General features: G+C 29.7%; 2 protein-coding genes across 4 annotated transcripts in view; one reads left to right on the forward strand and one right to left on the reverse strand.

The window, feature by feature from the left end:
- Positions 1-13,327, forward strand: part of ldd (lipid droplet defective) — a 96,245-nt gene extending 82,918 nt beyond the window's left edge. For all 3 annotated transcript variants that reach the window (XM_075298949.1, XM_075298951.1, XM_075298950.1), the window contains 5 exons: positions 1,222-1,936; positions 2,666-2,773; positions 8,126-8,521; positions 12,073-12,183; positions 12,253-13,327. In XM_075298949.1, coding sequence (XP_075155064.1) covers positions 1,222-1,936; positions 2,666-2,773; positions 8,126-8,521; positions 12,073-12,183; positions 12,253-12,561 — 1,639 coding nt within the window. In that variant the 3' untranslated portion in view covers positions 12,562-13,327. The remainder of the gene's footprint in view (positions 1-1,221; positions 1,937-2,665; positions 2,774-8,125; positions 8,522-12,072; positions 12,184-12,252) is intronic.
- LOC142228510 (uncharacterized) lies at positions 2,757-8,092 on the reverse strand. Its single transcript, XM_075298953.1, has 2 exons — positions 7,484-8,092; positions 2,757-3,245 (listed from the first exon to the last, which is right to left on the reverse strand). The coding sequence occupies exons 1-2, from the start codon at positions 7,981-7,983 to the stop codon at positions 2,789-2,791; spliced, it is 957 nt and encodes a 318-aa protein (XP_075155068.1). The 5' UTR covers positions 7,984-8,092; the 3' UTR covers positions 2,757-2,788.
- Positions 13,328-21,911: the final 8,584 nt, after the last annotated feature.

The raw sequence follows: 21,911 nt of genomic DNA on the forward strand, positions 1-21,911 counted from the left end.
AAAATGTTGTCAATGTTTTTCTTTAGAAAATTTTTTCAAAATTTTTTCTTTAGAAAATTTTGTCAACATTTTTTTTCTTTACAAAATTTTGCCAAAATTTTATTTCTATAGAAAATTTTGCCAAAATTTTATTTTTATAGAAAATTTTGTCAATAATTTTATTTCCATAGAAAATTTTGCTAAAATTGTATTTCTATAGAAAATTTTGCCATAATTTTATTTCTATAGAAAATTTGCCAAAATTTTATTTCTATAGAAAATTTGCCAAGATTTTATTTCTATAGAAAATTTGCCAAAATTTTATTTCTATTGAAAATTTGCCAAGATTTTATTTCTATAGAAAATTTGCCAAAATTTTGCCAAAATATTATTTCTATAGAAAACTTTGCCAAAGTTTTGTTTCCATAGAAAATTTTGTCAAAATTTTATTTCTATAGAAAATTTTGTCAAAATTTTATTTTTATAGAAAATTTTGCCAAAATTTTATTTCTATAGAAAATTATGCCAAAAGTTTATTTCTATAGAATATTATGCCAAATATTTATTTCTATAGAACATTTTGTTAATAATATTACTTCTATAGAAAATAAAAAATTTGTTCTATAGAAAATTTGGGAAGTACCAAAACATCAAGAATTCTACAAATCTACCAAACAGTAAAAAATCTACCAATTTGGGTAGAATTCTACCAACTTTTGCAACCGTGATTCTAAGGCCAAACAAAAACAATATAGAAGAAGACGCAGTTTTTTCATAACAAAACTGAAGAACCAGAGGTCTCTGTCACTATAATATCATTAAGTTTGCGTTTCTCATAGAAGATAGATTGATAAGAGAATGACATGCCCTTCTCCCATCAAACATCCCGTTTGTCTCTGTTTTTGATGATGGTCATCTTCATGGACTACTTCCCTCCACCTAAGGCACAGGTAACATCTCAACTTTCTACTTTTTCTTGAAAGTCAATTTTGGCCAGCATGAAAATGTGATTTTGAAGATTGTAAAAAGTCGACTTGGACTTTCGTATCCCTAGGAGAAACTCCTCTCATGAATAAATGTATCTAGGCGAGGTTACATTTCGCCTTGTACCTATGATTAAGATATTTCTTAAAGAGGTTGGTTGAATATCGACTCTTAGGGTTACCAGAATCTATAAACCAGGGTATCCAAAATAATAACTAACAAATCGATTAATTTATTTCACTTATTTCCTCTTTTCAGATTTGCCTGCATACCAGCTGTTCATGTCTTCGAGAAATGCTTTAATGATTCCAGTGTGGCCATTGTGGGAATATTTATTATAAACGTCATCATTCCGCTCTTCACTCTATCCACCGTAGTACTCTTGGGTGTTGTAGGCGATAGCCCTGCCTGGGATGATTGGCGACATTTTCTTAATCATCGACTATTTATTATTTTCCCACAACATGCATTGGGCGATGGTCTTTTGGAATTATGTAAAAATTATATGGTCTCTTTGACATTTAGACGCTATGGTATCGATTCATATAAGAATCCAATCAATAGTGATCTCTTACAAGTCCACTTTACCTCTTTGACCATTGTGGGCATTTTCTTTTTGGTTTTAAATGTCCTATTGGAAAGTGGTTTATTGGGTGATTGGAAGGAAAAACTAATGGAACGTTTCAGTTTTCTAGGATCACAGAAACACAAACACATCGAAGAATTAAAAGTGATCTCAATTCAGAATTCATTGAAGCGTAATGATAAAAATGAAATGTTTGCCTTGAAAGTGGATAATTTGAGTAAGAGCTATGGTAAGAGTCGCCTGTATGCTGTGTCGAATGTTACATTTGCCGTTAAATCTGGCGAATGTTTTGGTCTCTTGGGTAAAAATGGAGCTGGCAAATCGACTATATTTAAAATGCTTTCGGGTCAATTGAGACCAAGTGACGGACATATTGTCTACGAAAATGTAAGTAGAAGATGTTTATGTGTTTTATGGATTTCATGAATTGTTTTAGTGATTTGGATTCTGCAAAAACAAATAGGCCAGTTTTTAATTATGTCCGGCGCATATGTTATATGCTAGCTCGATTTTTCGGTCGCTGAAAATACTTGTTTACTGATGCTAGAGATCAGACTAAAAGACTTCAGTGCCTTGTACAACTAAAAGAAAACTTTTCTTTTTTAGATTTTAGACAATCTACATTAAAGGCTATGGAAATTCGAGTTAACCAGCGATGGAACATTTGTATAGTCAGACTTGTGTAGATGGGTATCTGGCATTTTATTTTCAATAATTTTATAATATAAATTCTCTTAATCTTCTTGTGCCATAAGCTCGAATAAATATAGTATAAACATGTAGTTTAAACAATTTGGCCATTAAACCATATCATAAAAATCTCCATTTGTTTGAACACTAGTTTTAGTCGAAATGGATGCAATTTATCCAATTTTTATTTTCAATTTCCATTTATCATATCATATCATATCATATCATATCATCATATAGAATCACCACTATGTTACCGTTCAGATAAAATTTTTATTTATTTTAAAAGTCAATTTTTGAAGAGAATCCTACAATGTGTTCAAAACCTATGATGTGGTCAATATTTAGGATTTTAATAGATATTCAAACAAATGTTAAAGTAATCAGCCCAATATTAATTTCTTAATTTTACCTTTTCTTTTTCAGCCGGAAATTTCCTATTGTCCTCAAACGAATACCTTGGATGATTTACTTACAGTGCGTGAATGCATCGAATTCTATGGTAAACTCAGGCGTATAAATGATCTACCAAAGGTAATGTTATTAATTTTATTTTTCCAATATTTGTTCATTTAGATCATCGTCATATTCATTCATAATAAATTCCAAGAAAATTGGTTCTTTACGTTTACAAGATAAAATTTCGATGTCACCATAATTGAGACGCAAATAATCGATATCATTCAATATAAACTCCTTGGGAATTTGAGAGCCATTTAAATTTCGTATCATTACTATAGAACTTCGTGAAGAACTCATAAATTTATCATAAGCGGTGACAGTACAATGAATTGGTTTTGTCGTCTCTGCACTTGTTAGCCATATTATTAAGATTTGTAATTCGACCGGATAGCTAATCTTCGATTTTGATTTTTGCGATAATAAAGCCGACCATGAAGTACGATGCATCATTACCAAAATAGGCAAATGATTTGCAAGTTTTATATGTTCTTTGGATAGAAATGAGTTCGGACGGCAGATGCCTCGTTTGGCAGGACGACTGGCACTGAAAAAGATTAAAAAATTTTGTTATTATTTTAGATATTCGACTTTTTATAAATTTGCAAAATTTTATTTCTATAGAAAATGTTGTCAACATTTTATCTCTATGGAAAATTTTGTCAAAATTTTATTTCTATAGAAAATTTTGTCAAAATTTTATTTCTATAGAAAATTGTGTCAACATTTTATTTCTATAGAAAATTTGGTCAAAATTTTATTTCTATAGAAAATTTTGTCAAAATTTTATTTCTATAGAAAATTTTGTCAAAATTTTATTTCTATAAAAAATTTTGTCTAAATTTTATTTCTATAGAAAATTTTGTCAAAATTTTATTTCTATAGAAAATTTTGTCAAAATTTTATTTCTATAGAAAATTTTGTCAAAATTTTATTTCTATAGAAAATTTTGTCAAAATTTTATTTCTATAGAAAATTTTGTCAAAATTTCAGCATAAGTCGGCTATCAATGTAAAACCTTTTTTCGGAGGGTTCAAGTGTGGTTTTTGTTGGATTTAATAAACTGCCTGAATTTATTCTGATAATTGGTTGATAGTTTTGCTGCAAGTAGAGGATGCTGATGAGGAATGTGGTAATTCCGAAACGTGCGTCCATCCAACCATCTTGCAGTCTGTAGGGCTTTGCCCAAATAAATTTGACAAACATTCTTTTCCTCTGTTGGTTAAGCTACACTTGTAGTTTAGTCAATGTATGGTTTTAAGCTGCAATAAAAAACAACAACAACTTAAAGAACAAAACCAACAATAACAAAACAAAACAAAAATTTTATTTCTATAGAAAATTTTGTCAAAATTTTATTTCTATAGCAAATTTTGTCAAATTTGTATTACTATAGAAAATTTTGTCAACATTTTATTTCTATAGAAAATTTTGTCAAATTTTTATTACTATAGAAAATTTAGTCAAAATTTTATTTCTATCGAATATTTGGTCAAAATTTTATTTCCATAGAAAATTTTGTCATAATTTTATTTCAATAGAAAATTTTGTCAAATTTTTATTACTATAGACAATTTGGTCAAAATTTTATTTCTATAGAAAATTTTGTCAAAATTTTATTTCTATAGATAAATTTGTCAAAATTTTATTTCTATGGAAAATTGTGTCAAAATTGTAATTTCTATAGAAAATTGTGTCAACATTTTATTTCTATAGAAAATCTGGCAAAATTCTATTTCTATAGAAAAATTTGGTTTCTATAGAAAATTTTGTCTACATTTTATTTCGATAGAACATTTTGTCAAATTTTATTTCTATAGCAAATTTTGTCAAATTTATATTACTATAGAAAATTTTGTCAACATTTTATTTCTATAGAAAATTTTGTCAAATTTTTATTACTATAGAAAATATTGTCAAAATTTTATTTCTATAGAATATTTGGTCAACATTTTATTTCTATAGAAAATTTTGTCAAAATTTTATTTCTATAGAAAATTTAGTCAAAATTTTATTTCTAATGAAAATTTTGTCAAAATTTTATTTCTATAGAAAATTTTGTCAACATTTTATTTCCATAGAAAATTTTGTCAAAATTTTATTTCCATAGAAAATTTTGTCATAATTTTATTTCTGTAGAAAATTTTGTCAAAATTTTATTTCTCTAGAAAATTTGGTCAAAATTTTATCTCTATGGAAAATTTTGTCAAAATTTTATTTCTATAGAAAATTTAGTCAAAATTTTATTTCTAAAGAAAATTTTGTCAAAATTTTATTTCTATAGAAAATTTTGTCAACATTTTATTTCCATAGAAAATTTTGTCAAAATTTTATTTCCATAGAAAATTTTGTCAAAATTTTATTTCCATAGAAAATTTTGTCAAAATTTTATTTCCATAGAAAATTTTGTCAAAATTTTATTTCCATAGAAAATTTTGTCATAATTTTATTTCTGTAGAAAATTTTGTCAAAATTTTATTTCTCTAGAAAATTTGGTCAAAATTTTATCTCTATGGAAAATTTTGTCAAAATTTTATTTCTATAGAAAATTTAGTCAAAAATTTATTTCTAAAGAAAATTTTGTCAAAATTTTGTTTCTATAGAAAATTTTGTCAACATTTTATTTCCATAGAAAATTTTGTCAAAATTTTATTTCCATAGAAAATTTTGTCATAATTTTATTTCTGTAGAAAATTTTGTCAACATTTTATTTCTATAGAAAATTTTGTCAGCATTTTATTTCTATAGAAAATTTTGTCAAAATTTTATTTCTATAGAACATTTTGTCAAATTTTATTTCTATAGCAAAATTTGTCAAATTGATATTACTATAGAAAATTTTGTCAACATTTTATTTCTATAGAAAATTTTGTCAAATTTTTATTACTATAGACAATTTTGTCAAAATTTTATTTCTATAGAATATTTGGTCAAAATTTTATTTCTATAGAAAATTTTGTCAAAGTTTTATTTATTTAGAAAATTTAGTCAAATTTTTATTACTATAGAAAATTTTGTCAGCATTTTATTTCTATAGAAAATTTTGTCAAAATTTTATTTCAATGGAAAATTTTGTCATAATTTTATTTCTATAGAAAATTTTGTCAAAATTTTGTTTCTATAGAAAATTGTGTTAACATTTTTTTCTATAGAAAATTTGGTCAAAATTTTATTTCTATAGAAAATTTTGTCTAAATTTTATTTCTATAGAAAATTTTGTTAAAATTTTATTTCTATAGAAAATTTTGTCAAAATTTTATTTCTATAGAAAATTTTGTCAAAATTTTATTTCTATAGAAAATTTTGTCAAAATTTTATTTCTAAAGAAAATTTTGTCAAATTTTATTTCTATAACAAATTTTGTCAAATTTATATTACTATTACTAAAATTTTGTCAACATTTTATTTCTATAGAAAATTTTGTCAAAATTTTATTACTATAGAAAATTTTGTCAACATATTATTTCTATAGAAAATTTTGTCAAAATTTTATTTCTATGGAAAATTTTGTCAAAATTTTATTTCCATAGAAAATTGTGTCAACATTTTATTTCTCTAGAAAATTTGGTCAACATTTTATCTCTATGGAAAATTTTGTCAACATTTTATTTCTATAGAAAATTTTGTCAAAATTTTATTTCTATTGATAAATTTGTCAACATTTTATTTCTAATTTATGTGTTGACATTTATGTGTCAAAATTGTAATTTCTATAGAAAATTGTGTCAACATTTTATTTCTATAGAAAATCTGGCAAAATTCTATTTCTATAGAAAAATTTTGTTTCTATGGGAAATTTTGTCTACATTTTATTTCTATAGAACATTTTGTCAAATTTTATTTCTATAGCAAATTTTGTCAAATTTATATTACTATAGAAAATTTTGTCAACATTTTATTTCTATAGAAAATTTTGTCAAATTTTTATTACTATAGAAAATTTTGTCAAAATTTTATTTCTATAGAAAATTTTATCAAAATTTTATTTCTATAGAAAATTTTATCAAAATTTTATTTCTATAAAAAATTTTGTCAAAATGTTATTTCTATAGAAAATTTTGTCAAAATTTTATTTCTATAGAAAATTTTGTCAAAACTTTATTTCTACACAGAAAAACATTTCTGTAACGATACATTTAACTTATTTTTATTTGAAAAAATTTATTTTCTTGTAGTTAAGTTTTATCATTTTTATCGAAATTTTCCACAGCATTATGAAATCTTACTTTTTTAAGTAAATATGTCTCAAAAATTGTATGAACTAAACATGAGTATAAAGTTCAATGAGCGTACACATAAGTTCAAAATTTTATTGCACAATTTTATTTCTATAGATAAATATGTCAATATTTTATTTCTATAGAAAATTTTGTTAAAATTTAATTTCTTTAGAAAATTTTGTACATTTTTTCTATAAAAAATTTTGCCAAATAGTTTTTCTATAGAAAATTTTGTCAGAGTTTTATTTGTATAAAATATTTTATTAAAATTTTATTTCTATAGAAAATTTTAGCAAAATTTTATTTCTTTTGAAAATTTTATTTCTATAAAATATTTGGTCAAAATATTATTTTACTATAAAAAAATTTTGTCGACATTTTATTTCTTTAGAAAATTTTGTCAACATTTTATTTCCATCGAAAATATTTTCAACATTTTATTTCTATAGAAAATATTGTCAACATTTTATTTTTGTAGAAAATTGTGTCAAAATTGTCGTTTTGTGTGTACTAATATTTGTTATGTTAAGTGCAGATTAAATTCAGAATCTCATTATTTACTTACCCATCTCCTGCATTGCCTCCATAGGCTAGTATACCCAAGCATATATTTTTGCCATATTCAATGTCATTTGGATAAAACATCAAACGGATACTATTACCCAAATAAATCTCTTGACATTTCACACCTAAAGGCTTATGATGATCCAGTAAATAATGTTGGAACAGTGATGTAGAACTTATAGAGCAGTTACAATCTTTTATGGGACACAGAACAGGTATTGGAATAATGGACAGCAATGATTTTTTCTTGGTATCGGATGGAATTTTCTTTTCTAAGACTTCCTTTGTGTCACTGCTAGGATTTAATTTTTGTTTCACGGTTTCTGTATAATTCTCTTCATATTCTCTGGATATTTTAGTTTGTACCGCTTTGAGTTGTTTAAAACTTTGATAGCTTGCAAAATGATCATACATGGTGGGTTGCTGAAAATTTTGACGATTAGGTGCCGAGCCATTGGATTCTTCATGCAAATTTTCACAAATATTACATGGATGGGACATTTTTGAAAATTTATAGTGAATGTGAAATAAAATTTAATTTGGAAACAAAATAAAATTTTCTATTCGATTAATGATGTCTTTTCAAAATAATAATTTTTATTTACTTATTTATTTATTTTTTTTAATTCCTAAACCTACTTAGTTAGTTACTGGTATTCTGGAGTCTTTTCAATTGGAGTCATATCGTGATGTGCTTGTCAAGAATTTGAGTGGTGGCAATCGTCGTAAATTAACTGTGGCCACATCTTGTTGTGGTCGTACTTCGGTGGTATTGATGGATGAACCTACCAGTGATATGGATCCTGTTACCAGAGCCATTGTTTATCGCACCATTGATGATTTGTTGGCCGAAAAGAGAGCTATTGTTTTGACTTCCCATTCGATATCGGAAATTGATCAAATTTGTCATCGCATTGCAGTTTTAAAGGATGGTCAAATGTTGACATGCAGCAGTCCGGAAAGCCTAAAAGCTCAATTTGGTGGATACTACAATGTCACTGTCTATTGTGATCAAAATAAAATGAACGATTTGGAAAAGGTAAGTAAGGTTATAATTTTATTTTTGTATGGGCGTACATTTACATGAAATTTGTTCCAAATTAGATTATTGTACATTTCCAAGTTCCACGTATAGATGTTTAGCCTACTAAACACTGCAAACAATACTAGGTACCAGCAAAAAAGAGCTTCCAAAAAAGTAGTTCGGATCCCAAATTTGTGATCCGGATGTAGAGCAAACTTGGGTCATCTCCATTTTTGGATTATTTCCATTTCGTTAGAAGTTGTGCATTGGAAGTTCATTTGGATGAAGAAATTTAAAAAACTAAAAAACATTTTTCTTTTCCAAATTTCACTTTTACCCCCATTTTCAGGAAGCTCCGTTAGTACTACGCTAGCTAACGAACTTTTAAACCGTACTATGGGCATGTCTGTCATCATGTCTATATATTCCATATGCCAGTTAGGAACTTAACTGCTAAACATTTTTCAGTTAAAGTTAACCGGAGAGAAGATATTTCGATTTTACTTTCTGTTAACTGGGAGTTAAAGTCTAACGGAGATACATGAAAATGGCCGTTAATTTGTATACCCTTCACCATAGAATGGGGGGTATATTAACTTCTCATAAAGTATATATATTCTGGGTCGTGGTGAAATTCTCACTCGATCTAAGCATGTCCGTCCGCCCGTCTGTCCATCTGTTGAAATCTCGCGAACTTCCGAACGAAGCAAGCTATCGACTTGAAACTTGGCACAATGAGCGATATTGGAATACTTTTACGTATATCCCCCATATAAAACCAAGATTTGGCTTGCGAAGCCTTTTGGAGTTGCAAAATTCAATCCGCTTGGAATTTGGTAAGTGGTGTGGAGTATAGGGTCTATAACAACCATACAAAAATTGGTCCATATCGGTCCATAATTATATATAGCCCCCATATAAACCGATCCCCAGATTTGACCTCTGGAGCCCCTTGGAAGAGCAAAATTCATCCGATTCGGTTGAAATTTGGTACATTGCGCTAGTATATGGCCGCTAACAGCCACGCAAAAATTGGTCCATATCGGTCCATAATTATATATGTAGCCTCCATATAAACCGATCCCCAGATTTGACCTCCGGAGCCCCTTGGAAGAGCAAAATTCATCCGATTCGGTTCAAATTTGGTACATTGCGCTAGTATATGGCCGCTAACAGCCATGCAAAAATTGGTCCATATCGGTCTATAGTTATATATAGCGGATCGCTAATCTCACAAAATTGGTCCATATCGCCAAAAATAATCTACCAAAATTTTATTTCTATAGAAAATTTTGTCAAAATTTTATTTCTATAGAAAATTTTGTCAAAATTTTATTTCTATAGAAAATTTTGTCAAAATTTTATTTCTATAGAAAATTTTGTCAAAATTTTATTTCTATAGAAAATTTTGTCAAAATTTTATTTCTATAGAAAATTTTGTCAAAATTTTATTTCTATAGAAAATTTTGTCAAAATTTTATTTCTATAGAAAATTTTGTCAAAATTTTATTTCTATAGAAAATTTTGTCAAAATTTTATTTCTATAAAAAATTTTGTCAAAATTTTATTTCTATAGAAAATTTTGTCAAAATTTTATTTCTATATAAAATTTTGTTAAAATTTTATTTCTATAGAAAATTTTGTCAAAATTTTATTTCTATAGAAAATTTTGTCAAAATTTTATTTCTATAGAAAATTTTGTCAAAATTTTATTTCTATAGAAAATTTTGTCAAAATTTTATTTCTATAGAAAATTTTATCAAAATTTTATTTCTATAGAAAATTTTATCAAAATTTTATTTCTATAGAAAATTTTGTCAAAATTTTATTTCTATAAAAAATTTTGTCAAAATTTTATTTCTATAGAAAATTTTGTCAAAATTTTATTTCTATAGAAAATTTTGTCAAAATTTTATTTCTATAGAAAATTTTGTCAAAATTTTATTTCTATAGAAAATTTTGTCAAAATTTTATTTCTATAGAAAATTTTGTCAAAATTTTATTTCTATAGAAAATTTTGTCAAAATTTTATTTCTATAGAAAATTTTGTCAAAATTTTTTTTGTATAGAAAATTTTGTCAAAATTTTATTTCTGTAGAATATTTTATCAAAATTTTATTTCTATAGAAAAATTTGTCAAAATTTTATTTCTATAGAAAATTTTGTCAAAATTTTATTTCTATATAAAATTTTGTTAAAATTTTATTTCTATAGAAAATTTTGTCAAAATTTTATTTCTATAGAAAATTTTGTCAAAATTTTATTTCTATAGAAAATTTTGTCAAAATTTTATTTCTATAGAAAATTTTGTCAAAATTTTATTTCTATAGAAAATTTTGTCAAAATTTTATTTCTATAGAAAATTTTGTTAAAATTTTTTTTCTATAGAAAATTTTGTCAAAATTTTATTTCTATAGAAAATTTTGTTAAAATTTTTTTCTATAGAAAATTTTGTCAAAATTTTTTTTTTTTTATAGAAAATTTTGTCAAAATTTTATTTCTATAGAAAATTTTGTCAAAATTTTATTTCTATAGAAAATTTTGTCAAAATTTTATTTCTATAGAAAATTTTGTCAAAATTTTATTTCTATATAAAATTTTGTTAAAATTTTATTTCTATAGAAAATTTTGTTAAAATTTTATTTCTATAGAAAATTTTGTCAAAATTTTATTTCTATAGAAAATTTTGTCAAAATTTTATTTCTATAGAAAATTTTGTCAAACTGAATTATATACATATTTAATCGGCCTTTTTTGTTGTTTAATATATACCCCGTATGGACTAGTTTACAATTTAGAAGACGGTGTTAAGAAGTTTTAAGATACCTTGCCATCGGCAAGTGTTACCGCAACCCAAGTAATTCAATTGTGGATGACAGTCTTTAGTTGAAATTGCTATGCAATCCATGATGAAGGGGGCATAAGATTCGGCGTGGCCGAACTTACGGCCGTATGTACTCGTTATCAGTATTTTTGTTACACTTTTATTTTCCTATTATCTAATTCTTACAAATTGAAAAACTTCTTCGCTTCCACCGAGAGTTGAACTTGGGTCTGTTGGCACAATAACAGAACGCCATTGAACACGATACATCAAAACGTCTATTCAAATGTTTTTTAAGTTATATGTCGTTTTTATTTTGTTTCTCTTTTTTTTGTCGGCATATATTTTTGTATAAATATTTTTTTCCATTAAAAATCAAAAAAAAAAAAAATAAAAAAATAAAAATGATTGTAATTTTCAAAACCTTCTCAAAAGAACTACCATGGAAGTGAAAAGAGTCAAACGGCACAGGTTCAAATCCCAGAGTGGATGATTTTTTTTTACTTTTTCACTTTTTTATTGATTTTCTATTCGTTTTTGCGAAATTTAATTGTCCAAAACTTAAAGTTTCACTTAAAAAGGTCTAATTCCGTACTTTCTAAGACCTGCCCATAAGGAAAAATTTGATGGGGGATTCCGGGATGCCCTTTAAAAGAAATGTTTGTGGAACAAGTTCCAATTTTTTTTTTGCTGGGAATTCTTATATGGGCTTCAATAAAAAACATTTTTTTTTCAATTTCAGGAAATTCGCCGCCAATTCCCCCATGGTAAGGATTTACAATTGTACGCTCATTCCATCAAATTCAGTATTAAAATTGAGAATCCAAATAATATAAATGGCAAGGAAAAGGAGGTAAATACCTAATAAAATTCTCTTAGTTCCAATGAAGGGAAAAAAACTAAAATCCTGTACTACTTTCAGAATGGTATCGACTTACCCGAAGAATTGAAAAAGTCAGAAAATGATGCCCTTATAAAATCTACCTCAACAAAAGAAAGTCTTACATTGTCACAACTTTTCCATGATTTGAGTACATTGCCACAAGTTTCCAGTTCGGTGCGTTATGCGGTAAATCGATGTAAGCTGGATGCTGTATTTGAACGCATTTTGGATAAAAGTGAACAGAATAATCTCAAAAAGGGATCATTCAATAATATCGGTGATGTAGCTGCTATAGGATCACCATCGACCGGTTACATTCATACTTGCTATGTGGAAACGGAAACATGAAACCTTTAAAAGTTTTCTATGAATATAAAACAAACTAAGCAACAAAGAAAAAACAACCAGGCTGTGCCTTTACATTTACACATGGAGTAATCGAATTGTGGCACCCGTCGTATATAAGCAATAATGCCCATATCGATTACAAATCAAAGTATAAATCATGTGTGTTGTATTTATTATAATGTAAAATATTATTTAATTATTATATATATTTTTTAATTTTATATATATATTTTTTTTTTCTCCACTTTTTAATCATATAAAAAATGTATGGTAAAGATTTGTGTAAATGTTAGCTTTTTTTTTGAAAATTTTAACTTTAGTAGAATGTCTAGTTATATTTGCTATACTATTCCAGGGTGTATTTTTCCTGTCCTACCTCCTCCCCAAATCCTTAGGTCATGCTAATTTTTTTTTGTATAATGGTTAGGTTTTAATACAAATTGTAAAACGAAAATGGAGAGAGCTGAGCTCATACTCCTTTGTCTTGTGTGTGATTTATTTTATTTTTGTTATTATTTTAATTATAAGTTGATACATATGTAAATATCTCTATTTAATCGTAGTTGATCTTTTCGGGAGTTTTTGTTTTTTTGTTTTTTTGGTTATTCAACTTTATCTACTTTCTTATAAATGTGTACTTATTTCGAATTGAATAAGTTTGAACTTTCGACTTATGTGTAATATCATAAAATATTTTTTTGTGTCTAGAATTAGATTTTTTTTTTTTTTTAATAAAAACAAAATTTTAAAATTAAAAAAAAAAAAAGATTTTGTTTATTTTTTATTTATTTCTAATATTTATAACCATAATAAATTATGAATATAAATAATGACAGAATGTAGGGTACTAACTACAAAGGTTTTCGACCCATAATTTTTTAAATATGTTCATATATGAGTACAATTTCCGTTTTTATTCGAAAAAGGAATTATTGCCATCTTGCACAATACCAACAATATCTAGTGGGCATGTTCTAACATCCGAATATGGCGTGTTCCAGCCATCGGAATACGCAAAATTTTGCCGAATTGATAGCTCACATTTGAGGCCGCGAATTCAATATTTTATGGCTTTTCTTCAAACCATTACTACAAAATATGAACCACTGTGCATTATCTCTTCATATAACTGTAAATCCCTAAAGCTCGAATAACATAAATTCACTATGAATAAATATTATGCATTTAGAAGTTAATCGATCGTTTCGATATTAGGGTACCATGAATAGTAATAGGCAACTATGAGCCCGTAGTAGAATAGAAAAAAAAAACACTACTAATGTACACGCTGGAATTGTTGGTGTCTCCGCCTACAACTTGTTTCGATATCAAGCTGACATGAAAAGTAATGGGCAACCATGAAATGTAATAGGCAACTATGGGCCCGTCGTAAAATAGAAAAAACACTACTAATGTACACAGTAGAATTGTTGGTGTCTCCGTTAATTGGTTTTTGGTATCAGGCTACCATGAAAAATAATAGGCAACTATGATCTTATCGTAGAATAGAAAAAACAAACCACTACTAATGTACTCGTTGGAAATTTTTGTGTCTCCGTTAATTGTTTTTTTTTTTTTTTTGGTATCAGGCTACCATGGGAAGTAATAAGCAACAATGTCGTCGTGAAATAAAAAAAACTACTAATGTACCCAATAGAATTTTTGGTGTCTCCTTTAATCGCTTCTATCGATATCAGGCTGTCATGAAAAGTAATAGGCAACTATGAACCAGTCGTAGAATTGAAAACAAAACACTACTAATGTACAGGGTAGAATTGTTGGGGTCTCCGTCTATCGCTTGTTTCGATGTCAGGCTAACATGAAAAGTAATAGGCAATCATGGAAAGTAATAGGCAACTATGAGCCCGTCGTAGAATAGAAAAATCAATGAAAAGTAATAAGGCCGCCATGAAAAGTAATAAGCAACGATGTCGTCGTAAAATAAGAAACACTACTAATATAATGTTAGAATGTTTGGTGTCTCCGTTCATAATTTTTTTTGGTATCAGGCTATCATGAAAAATAATAGGCAACCATGACCCTATCGTAGAATACAAAAAAAAAAACACTACTAATGAACTCGTTAGAATTTTTGTTGTCTTCGTTAATCGCTTGTTTCGATATCAGGCTACCATGAAAAGTAACAAGCAACTACGAGCCTGTTATAGAATAAAAAAAACACTACTAATGTACACGGTAGAATTTTTGTGACTCCGTTAATTGTTTTTTTGGTATCAGGGTACCATGAAAAATAATAGGCGGCGATGTCGTCGTAAAATAGAAAAAAACACTACTAATGTACCCGTTAGAATTTTTTGGTGTCTCTTTTAATCCTTGTTTGGTATCAGGCTATCATGTAAAGTAATAGGCAGCTATGAATCCGTCGTAGAATAGAAAAAAACACTACTAATGTACCCGTTAGAATTTTTTGGTGGTGTCTCCGTCTATCGCTTGCTTCGATGTCAGGCTAACATGAAAAGTAATAGGCAACCATGGAAAGTAATAGGCAACTATGAGCCCGTCGTAGAATAGAAAAATCCATGAAAAGTAATAAGACCACCATGAAAAGTAATAAGCAACGATGTCGTCGTAAAATAAGGAACACTACTACTAGAATGTTAAAATGTTTGGTGTCTCCATTCATCATTTTTTGGTATCAGGCTATCATGACAAATAATAGGCAACCATGACCCTATCGTAGAATACAAAAAAAAACTACTAATGAACTCGTTAGAATTTTTGTTGTTTTCGTTAATCTCTTGTTTCGCTATTAGGATAACATGAAAAGTAATAGGCAACGATGTTGTCGTAAAATAGAAAAAAAACTCTACTATTGTACTCGATAGAATAGAATAAATAAAAATCATGCCTTTGGACGTTAATCGCTTGTGTCGATATCAGGCTACCATGAAAAGTAACAAGCAACTACGAGCCTGTTGTAGAATACAAAAAAAATAAAACACTACTAATGTACAAAGTAGAATTTTTGTGACTCCGTTAATGGTTTTTTTGGTATCAGGGTACCATGAAAAGTAATAGGCGGCGATGTCGTCGTAAAATAGAAAAAACGCTACAATATACTCGATAGAATAGAATAAATAAAAATCATGCCTTTGGACGTTAATCGCTTGTTTCGATATCAGGCTACCATGAAAAGTAACAAGCAACTACGAGCCTGTTATAGAGTACAAAAAAAAAAACACTACTAATGTACACGTGTCTCCGTTAATGCTTTTTTGGTATCAGGCTATCATGAAAAGTAATAGGCAGCTATGAATCCGTCGTAGAATAGAAAAAAACACTACTAATGTACCCGTTAGACTTTTTTGGTGGCTCCTTTAATCGCTTCTTTTGATATCAGGCTGTCATGAAAAATAATAGGCAACCATGACCCTATCGTAGAATTAAAAAAAAACTACTAATGTCCTTGGTGGAATTGTTAGTGTCTCCTTTAATCGCTTCTTTCGATATCAGGCTATCATGAAAAGTAATAGGCAACAATGAGCCCGTCATAGAATAGAAAAAAAAAATACTACTAGTATTGTTGTTGGTCTCTAAAAATGAAATTCGTGTTGCTGTATTAGTGAAGTAACGACATAAAAAATTACTGACAAATAAAAATCATATATTTCGACGTTAATCGCTGGTTTCAATATCAGGCTAGCATGAAAAATAATAGACAACTACGAGGCCATCGTAGAATAGGAAAAACCCTACTAATGTATTCGTTAGAATTGTTGTTGTCTCCTTAAAACCAGATTTGAGACAGTTATCACAAATTGTTGTTGACTAAAAAAAGAAGACATTGTTTTTGCTTTTTTACAACGGGATCACCGTTGCCTATTACTTTTCATGTTCGCCTGATACCAAAACCAGCTATTAACGTCCAAACGCATGATTTTAATTATTTTATTTATATATTAATTTATTTTGTTGTTACTTCACAAATGCAACAACAATGCCAATTCCATTTTGAGAGGCCATTCATTGCTGAGTTCATCTCCTTGTTTCTTTACTCATCAAAAACAATTTGTGATAACTTAAGCGGACCTTAGACGGTCGGATAAACACTACGACAGAGGTTCGTCTATTTGTTGTGTGTTCGTTCAAGTTTTGCCCTTACACTGCAGGAACAAATACGATGACAACATGAAAAATAAGAAGAAGCATAAACATGCAACGAAGATGTATGAAGAGTTATAGGAGAAACAGTTTTTTACTGAAAAAATGGAAGAAATTAATAATAATCCGGGTATATGTTGCAAAACAATGATTCCTGAAGTAATCCAAATTTAATATATTACAAATTATTTTATGAATTTCAAAATACCTCTCGCCTGGTTTTCCATTGAATGGAAGTGGAATTTTTCTACGTTTTTGCCATAATTCTGGTTCAGATTTGTATATTTCTTTAATTTCCAACCAGAATTGGCAGTATATCATTAATTTCATTGCAGAAATGCCTGTTTTTAGTGTAAAACAAGTAAGGAAAGTCTAAAGTCGGGCGGGGCCGACTATATTATACCCTGCACCACTTTGTAGATCTAAATTATCGATACCATATCACATCCGTCAAATGTGTTGGGGGCTATATATAAAGGTTTGTCCCAAATACATACATTTAAATATCACTCGATTTGGACAGAATTTGATAGACTTCTACAAAATCTATAGACTCAAAATTTAAGCCGTCTAATGCACTAGGGTGGAACACAATGTTAGTAAAAAAATATGGGAAACATTTAAATCTGAAGCAATTTTAAGGAAACTTCGCAAAAGTTTATTTATGATTTATCGCTCGATATATATGTATTAGAAGTTTAGGAAAATTAGAGTCATTTTTACAACTTTTCGACTAAGCAGTGGCGATTTTACAAGGAAAATGTTGGTCGAAATCAGAAAAACATATATATGGGAGCTAAATCTAAATCTGAACCGATGTCAACCAAATTTGGCACGCATAGCAACAATGCTAATTCTACTCACTGTGCAAAATTTCAACTAAATCGGAGCTAAAATTGGCCTCTGTGGTCATATGATTGTAAATCGGGCGAAAGCTATATATGGGAGATATATCTAAATCTGAACCGATTTGGCTGATATTTTGCAAGGAATTTGAGGAAGATCGGTTGATATACACGCCAATTATGACCAAATCGGTGAAATATATATATGGCAGCTATATCTAAATCTGAACCGATTTTTTCCAAAATCAATAGGGATCGTCTTTGAGCCGAAACAGGACCCTATACCAAATTTTAGGACAATCGGACTAAAACTGCGAGCTGTACTTTGCACACAAAAATACATCAACAGACAGACAGACAGACAGACAGACATCGCTAAATCGACTCAGAATTTAATTCTAAGACGATCGGTATACTATGGGTCTCAGACTTTTCCTTCTTGGCGTTACATACAAATGCACAAACTTATTATACCCTGTACCACAGTAGTGGTGAAGGGTATAAATAGATTTGTTTTTGACAATGTTTGGCGAACATCCCCTTACACCTAATGATTTGTGCTACCCAACCAGAAAAAATAAAGTTGTTTTGATTTTATGCCAACACAACCCCGCAACATGCGAACATGACCTTATACTATCGGATTTGTCACCGCAACGTGTTGTGTCGCAAGGTTTATCCGACCGTATAAGGTGCCCTTTACTGAAACTCGTTTTAAGGATGCAACAACAATTCTAGCGAGTACATTACTAGTGTTGCCTATTCCCTTTCATGGTAGCTTGATATCGAAAGAAGCGATTAAAGGAGACACCAAAAAATTCTAACGGTTACATTAGTAGTGTTTTTTTTTTTTGGATTTTACGACGACATCGTTGCCTATTACTTTTTATGAAAGCCTGATAACAAAGAAAAAAAAGCGATTAACGGAGACACCAAAATTCTACCGTGTACATTAGTAGCGTTTTTTCTATTCTACGATAGGGTCATGGTTGCCTATTATTCTTCATGGTTGCCTATTACTTTTCATTTTAGCCTGATATCGAAACAAGCGATTGGCGGAGACACCAACAATTCTACCCTGTACATTAGTAGTGTTTTTTTTTCAATTCTACGACGGGTTCATAGTTGCCTATTACTTTTTATGACAGCCTGATATCGAAAGAAGCGATTAAAGGAGACACCAAAAAATTCTAATAGGTACATTAGTAGTGTTTTGTTTTTTTTTTTATTTTTATTTTACGACGACATTATAGCTTATTACTTTTCATGGTAGCCTGATATCAAAAAAGCAATTAACGGAGACACAAACATTTCTAACCAGTACATTAGTAGTCGTGTTTCTATTCTACGATAGGGTCATGGTTGCCTATTATTTTTCATGATAGCCTGATTAAAGAGACACCAAAAAATTCTAACGGATACATTAGATGTTTTTTTTTATTATATTTTACAACGATATTGTTGGCTATTACTTTTCATGGTAGCCTGATACCAAAAACAACGATTAACGGAGACAACAACAATTCTAAAGAGTACATTAGAAGTGTTTTTTTTTTTTTGGTATTCTACGACGGGCTCGTAGTTGCTTGTTACTTTTCATGGTAGTCTGATATCGAAACAAGCAATTAACGTCCAAAGGCATGATTTTTATTTATTCTTTTCTATGAGTACATTAGTAATGTTTTTTTTTTCCTATTTGACTGTAGGCTCATCGTTGCCTAATACTTTTTATGTTAGCCTGATAGCGAAACAAGCGATTAACGGAGACAAAAATAATTCTAACGAGTACATTAGAAGTGTTTTTGGCATGATTTGTATTTATTCTATTCTATCGAGTACATTAACAGGTTGGCTGATAAGTCCACGGTCTGACACATAGATGACGTTGCTAGTATTAAATGCATATTATTTTTATATAGTACCAACCTTCAAAAGTTTCGTGTCAAAATTTGTCGTCTGTAAGTCAATTAGTTTGTGAGATAGAGCGTCTTTTGTGAAGCAACTTTTGTTATTGTGAAAAAAAAAATAGAAAGAAGGAATTTTGTGTATTGATAAAATACTGTTTTCTGAATGGGAAAAATACGGTGGAAGCAAAAACTTGGATTGATAATGAGTTTCCGGACACTGTCCCAGGGAAATCAACAATAATTGATTGGTATGCAAAATTCAAGCGAGGTGAAATGAGCACGGAGGACGGTGAACGCAGTGGACGCCCGAAAGAGGTGGTTACCAACGAAAACATAAAAAAAATCCACAAAATAATATTGAATGACCCTAAAATGTTCGAAAAAATGATCGAGATAGCAGGGGCCTTAAAGATATCAAAGGAACGTGTTGGTCATATCATTCATCAATATTTGGATATTTGGAAGCTCTGTGCAAAATGGGGACAGCGCGAGCTCACATTTGACCAAAAACAACAACGTGTTGATGATTCTGAGCTGTGTTTACAGCTGTTAACTCGTAATACACCCGAGTTTTTCCGTCGATATGTGACAATGGATGAAACATGGCACCATCACTACACTCCTGAGTCCAATCGACAGTCGGCTGAGTGGACAGCGACCGGTGAACCGTCTCCGAAGCGTGGAAAGACTCAAAAGTCCGCTGGCAAAGTAATGGCCTCTGTTTTTTGGGATGCGCATGGAATAATTTTTATCGATTATCTTGAGAAGGGAAACACCATCAACAGTGACTATTATATGGCATTATTGGAGCGTTTGAGGGTCGAAATCGCGGCAAAACGGCCCCATATGAAGAAGAAAAAAGTCATTGAGAACGATGGCAAAAATTCATGAATTGGGCTTCGAACTACCCACCGTATTCTCCAGATCTGGCCCCCAGCGACTTTTTCTTGTTCTCAGACCTCAAAAGGATGCTCGCAGGGAAAAAATTTGACTGCAATGAAGATGTGATCGCCGAAACTGAGGCCTATTTTGAGGCAAAACCGAAGGAGTACTACCAAAATGGTATCAAAAAATTGGAAGGTCGTTATAATCGTTGTATCGCTCTTGAAGGGAACTATGTTGAATAATAAAAACGAATTTTGACAAAAAAAATTGTGTTTTTCTTTGTTAGACCGGGGACTTATCAGCCAACCTGTTAGTAGTGTTTTTTTTTTCAATTTGACGACTGGTTTATTGTTGCCTATTACTTTTCATGTTGAAAGGTAAAGTAAGCAAAAAAATAATTAATATAAGAACAAGTATATACGGCCGTAAGTTCGGCCAGGCCGAATCATATGTACCCTCCACCATGGATTGCGTAGAAACTTCTACGAAAGACTGTCAGCCCCAAAATCTAATTAAAGGGTGATTCTTTTGAGGTTAGGATTTTCATGCATTAGTATTTGACAGATCACGTGGGATTTCAGACATGGTGTCAAAGAGAAAGATGCTCAGTATGCTTTGACATTTCATCATGAATAGACTTACTAACGAGCCACAACGTCGAATTTTCAGTGAATGGGCCCTAGAAAAGTTGGCAGAAAATCCGCTTTTTTATCGACAAATTTTGTTCAGCGATGAGGCTCATTTCTGGTTGAATGGCTACGTAAATAAGCAAAATTGCCGCATTTGGAGTGAAGAGCAACCAGAAGCCGTTCAAGAACTGCCCATGCATCCCGAAAAATGCACTGTTTGGTGTGGTTTGTACGCTGGTGGAATCATTGGACCGTATTTTTTCAAAGATGCTGTTGGACGCAACGTTACGGTGAATGGCGATCGCTATCGTTCGATGCTAACAAACTTTTTGTTGCCAAAAATGGAAGAACTGAACTTGGTTGACATGTGGTTTCAACAAGATGGCGCTACATGCCACACAGCTCGCGATTCTATGGCCATTTTGAGGGAAAACTTCGGAGAACAATTCATCTCAAGAAATGGACCGGTAAGTTGGCCACCAAGATCATGCGATTTGACGCCTTTCGACTATTTTTTGTGGGGCTACGTCAAGTCTAAAGTCTACAGAAATAAGCCAGCAACTATTCCAGCTTTGGAAGACAACATTTCCGAAGAAATTCGGGCTATTCCGGCCGAAATGCTCGAAAAAGTTGCCCAAAATTGGACTTTCCGAATGGACCACCTAAGACGCAGCCGCGGTCAACATTTAAATGAAATTATCTTCAAAAAGTAAATGTCATGGACCAATCTAACGTTTCAAATAAAGAACCGATGAGATTTTGCAAATTTTATGCGTTTTTTTTAAAAAAAAGTTATCAAGCTCTTAACAAATCACCCTTTACTTGGGTTGTGGTATCTTAAAACTTTTTAACATCGTTTTCTAAATTGTGAGTTAGTCCATACGTGGTATATATTATGGACATGGAAATTGAAATATGAAATATGGGGGCTATATACGATTATGAACTTGATATGGACCAAT

This window comes from Haematobia irritans, chromosome 3, assembly GCF_050003625.1.
Source record: "Haematobia irritans isolate KBUSLIRL chromosome 3, ASM5000362v1, whole genome shotgun sequence".
Classification (NCBI taxonomy): Eukaryota; Metazoa; Arthropoda; class Insecta; order Diptera; family Muscidae; genus Haematobia; species Haematobia irritans.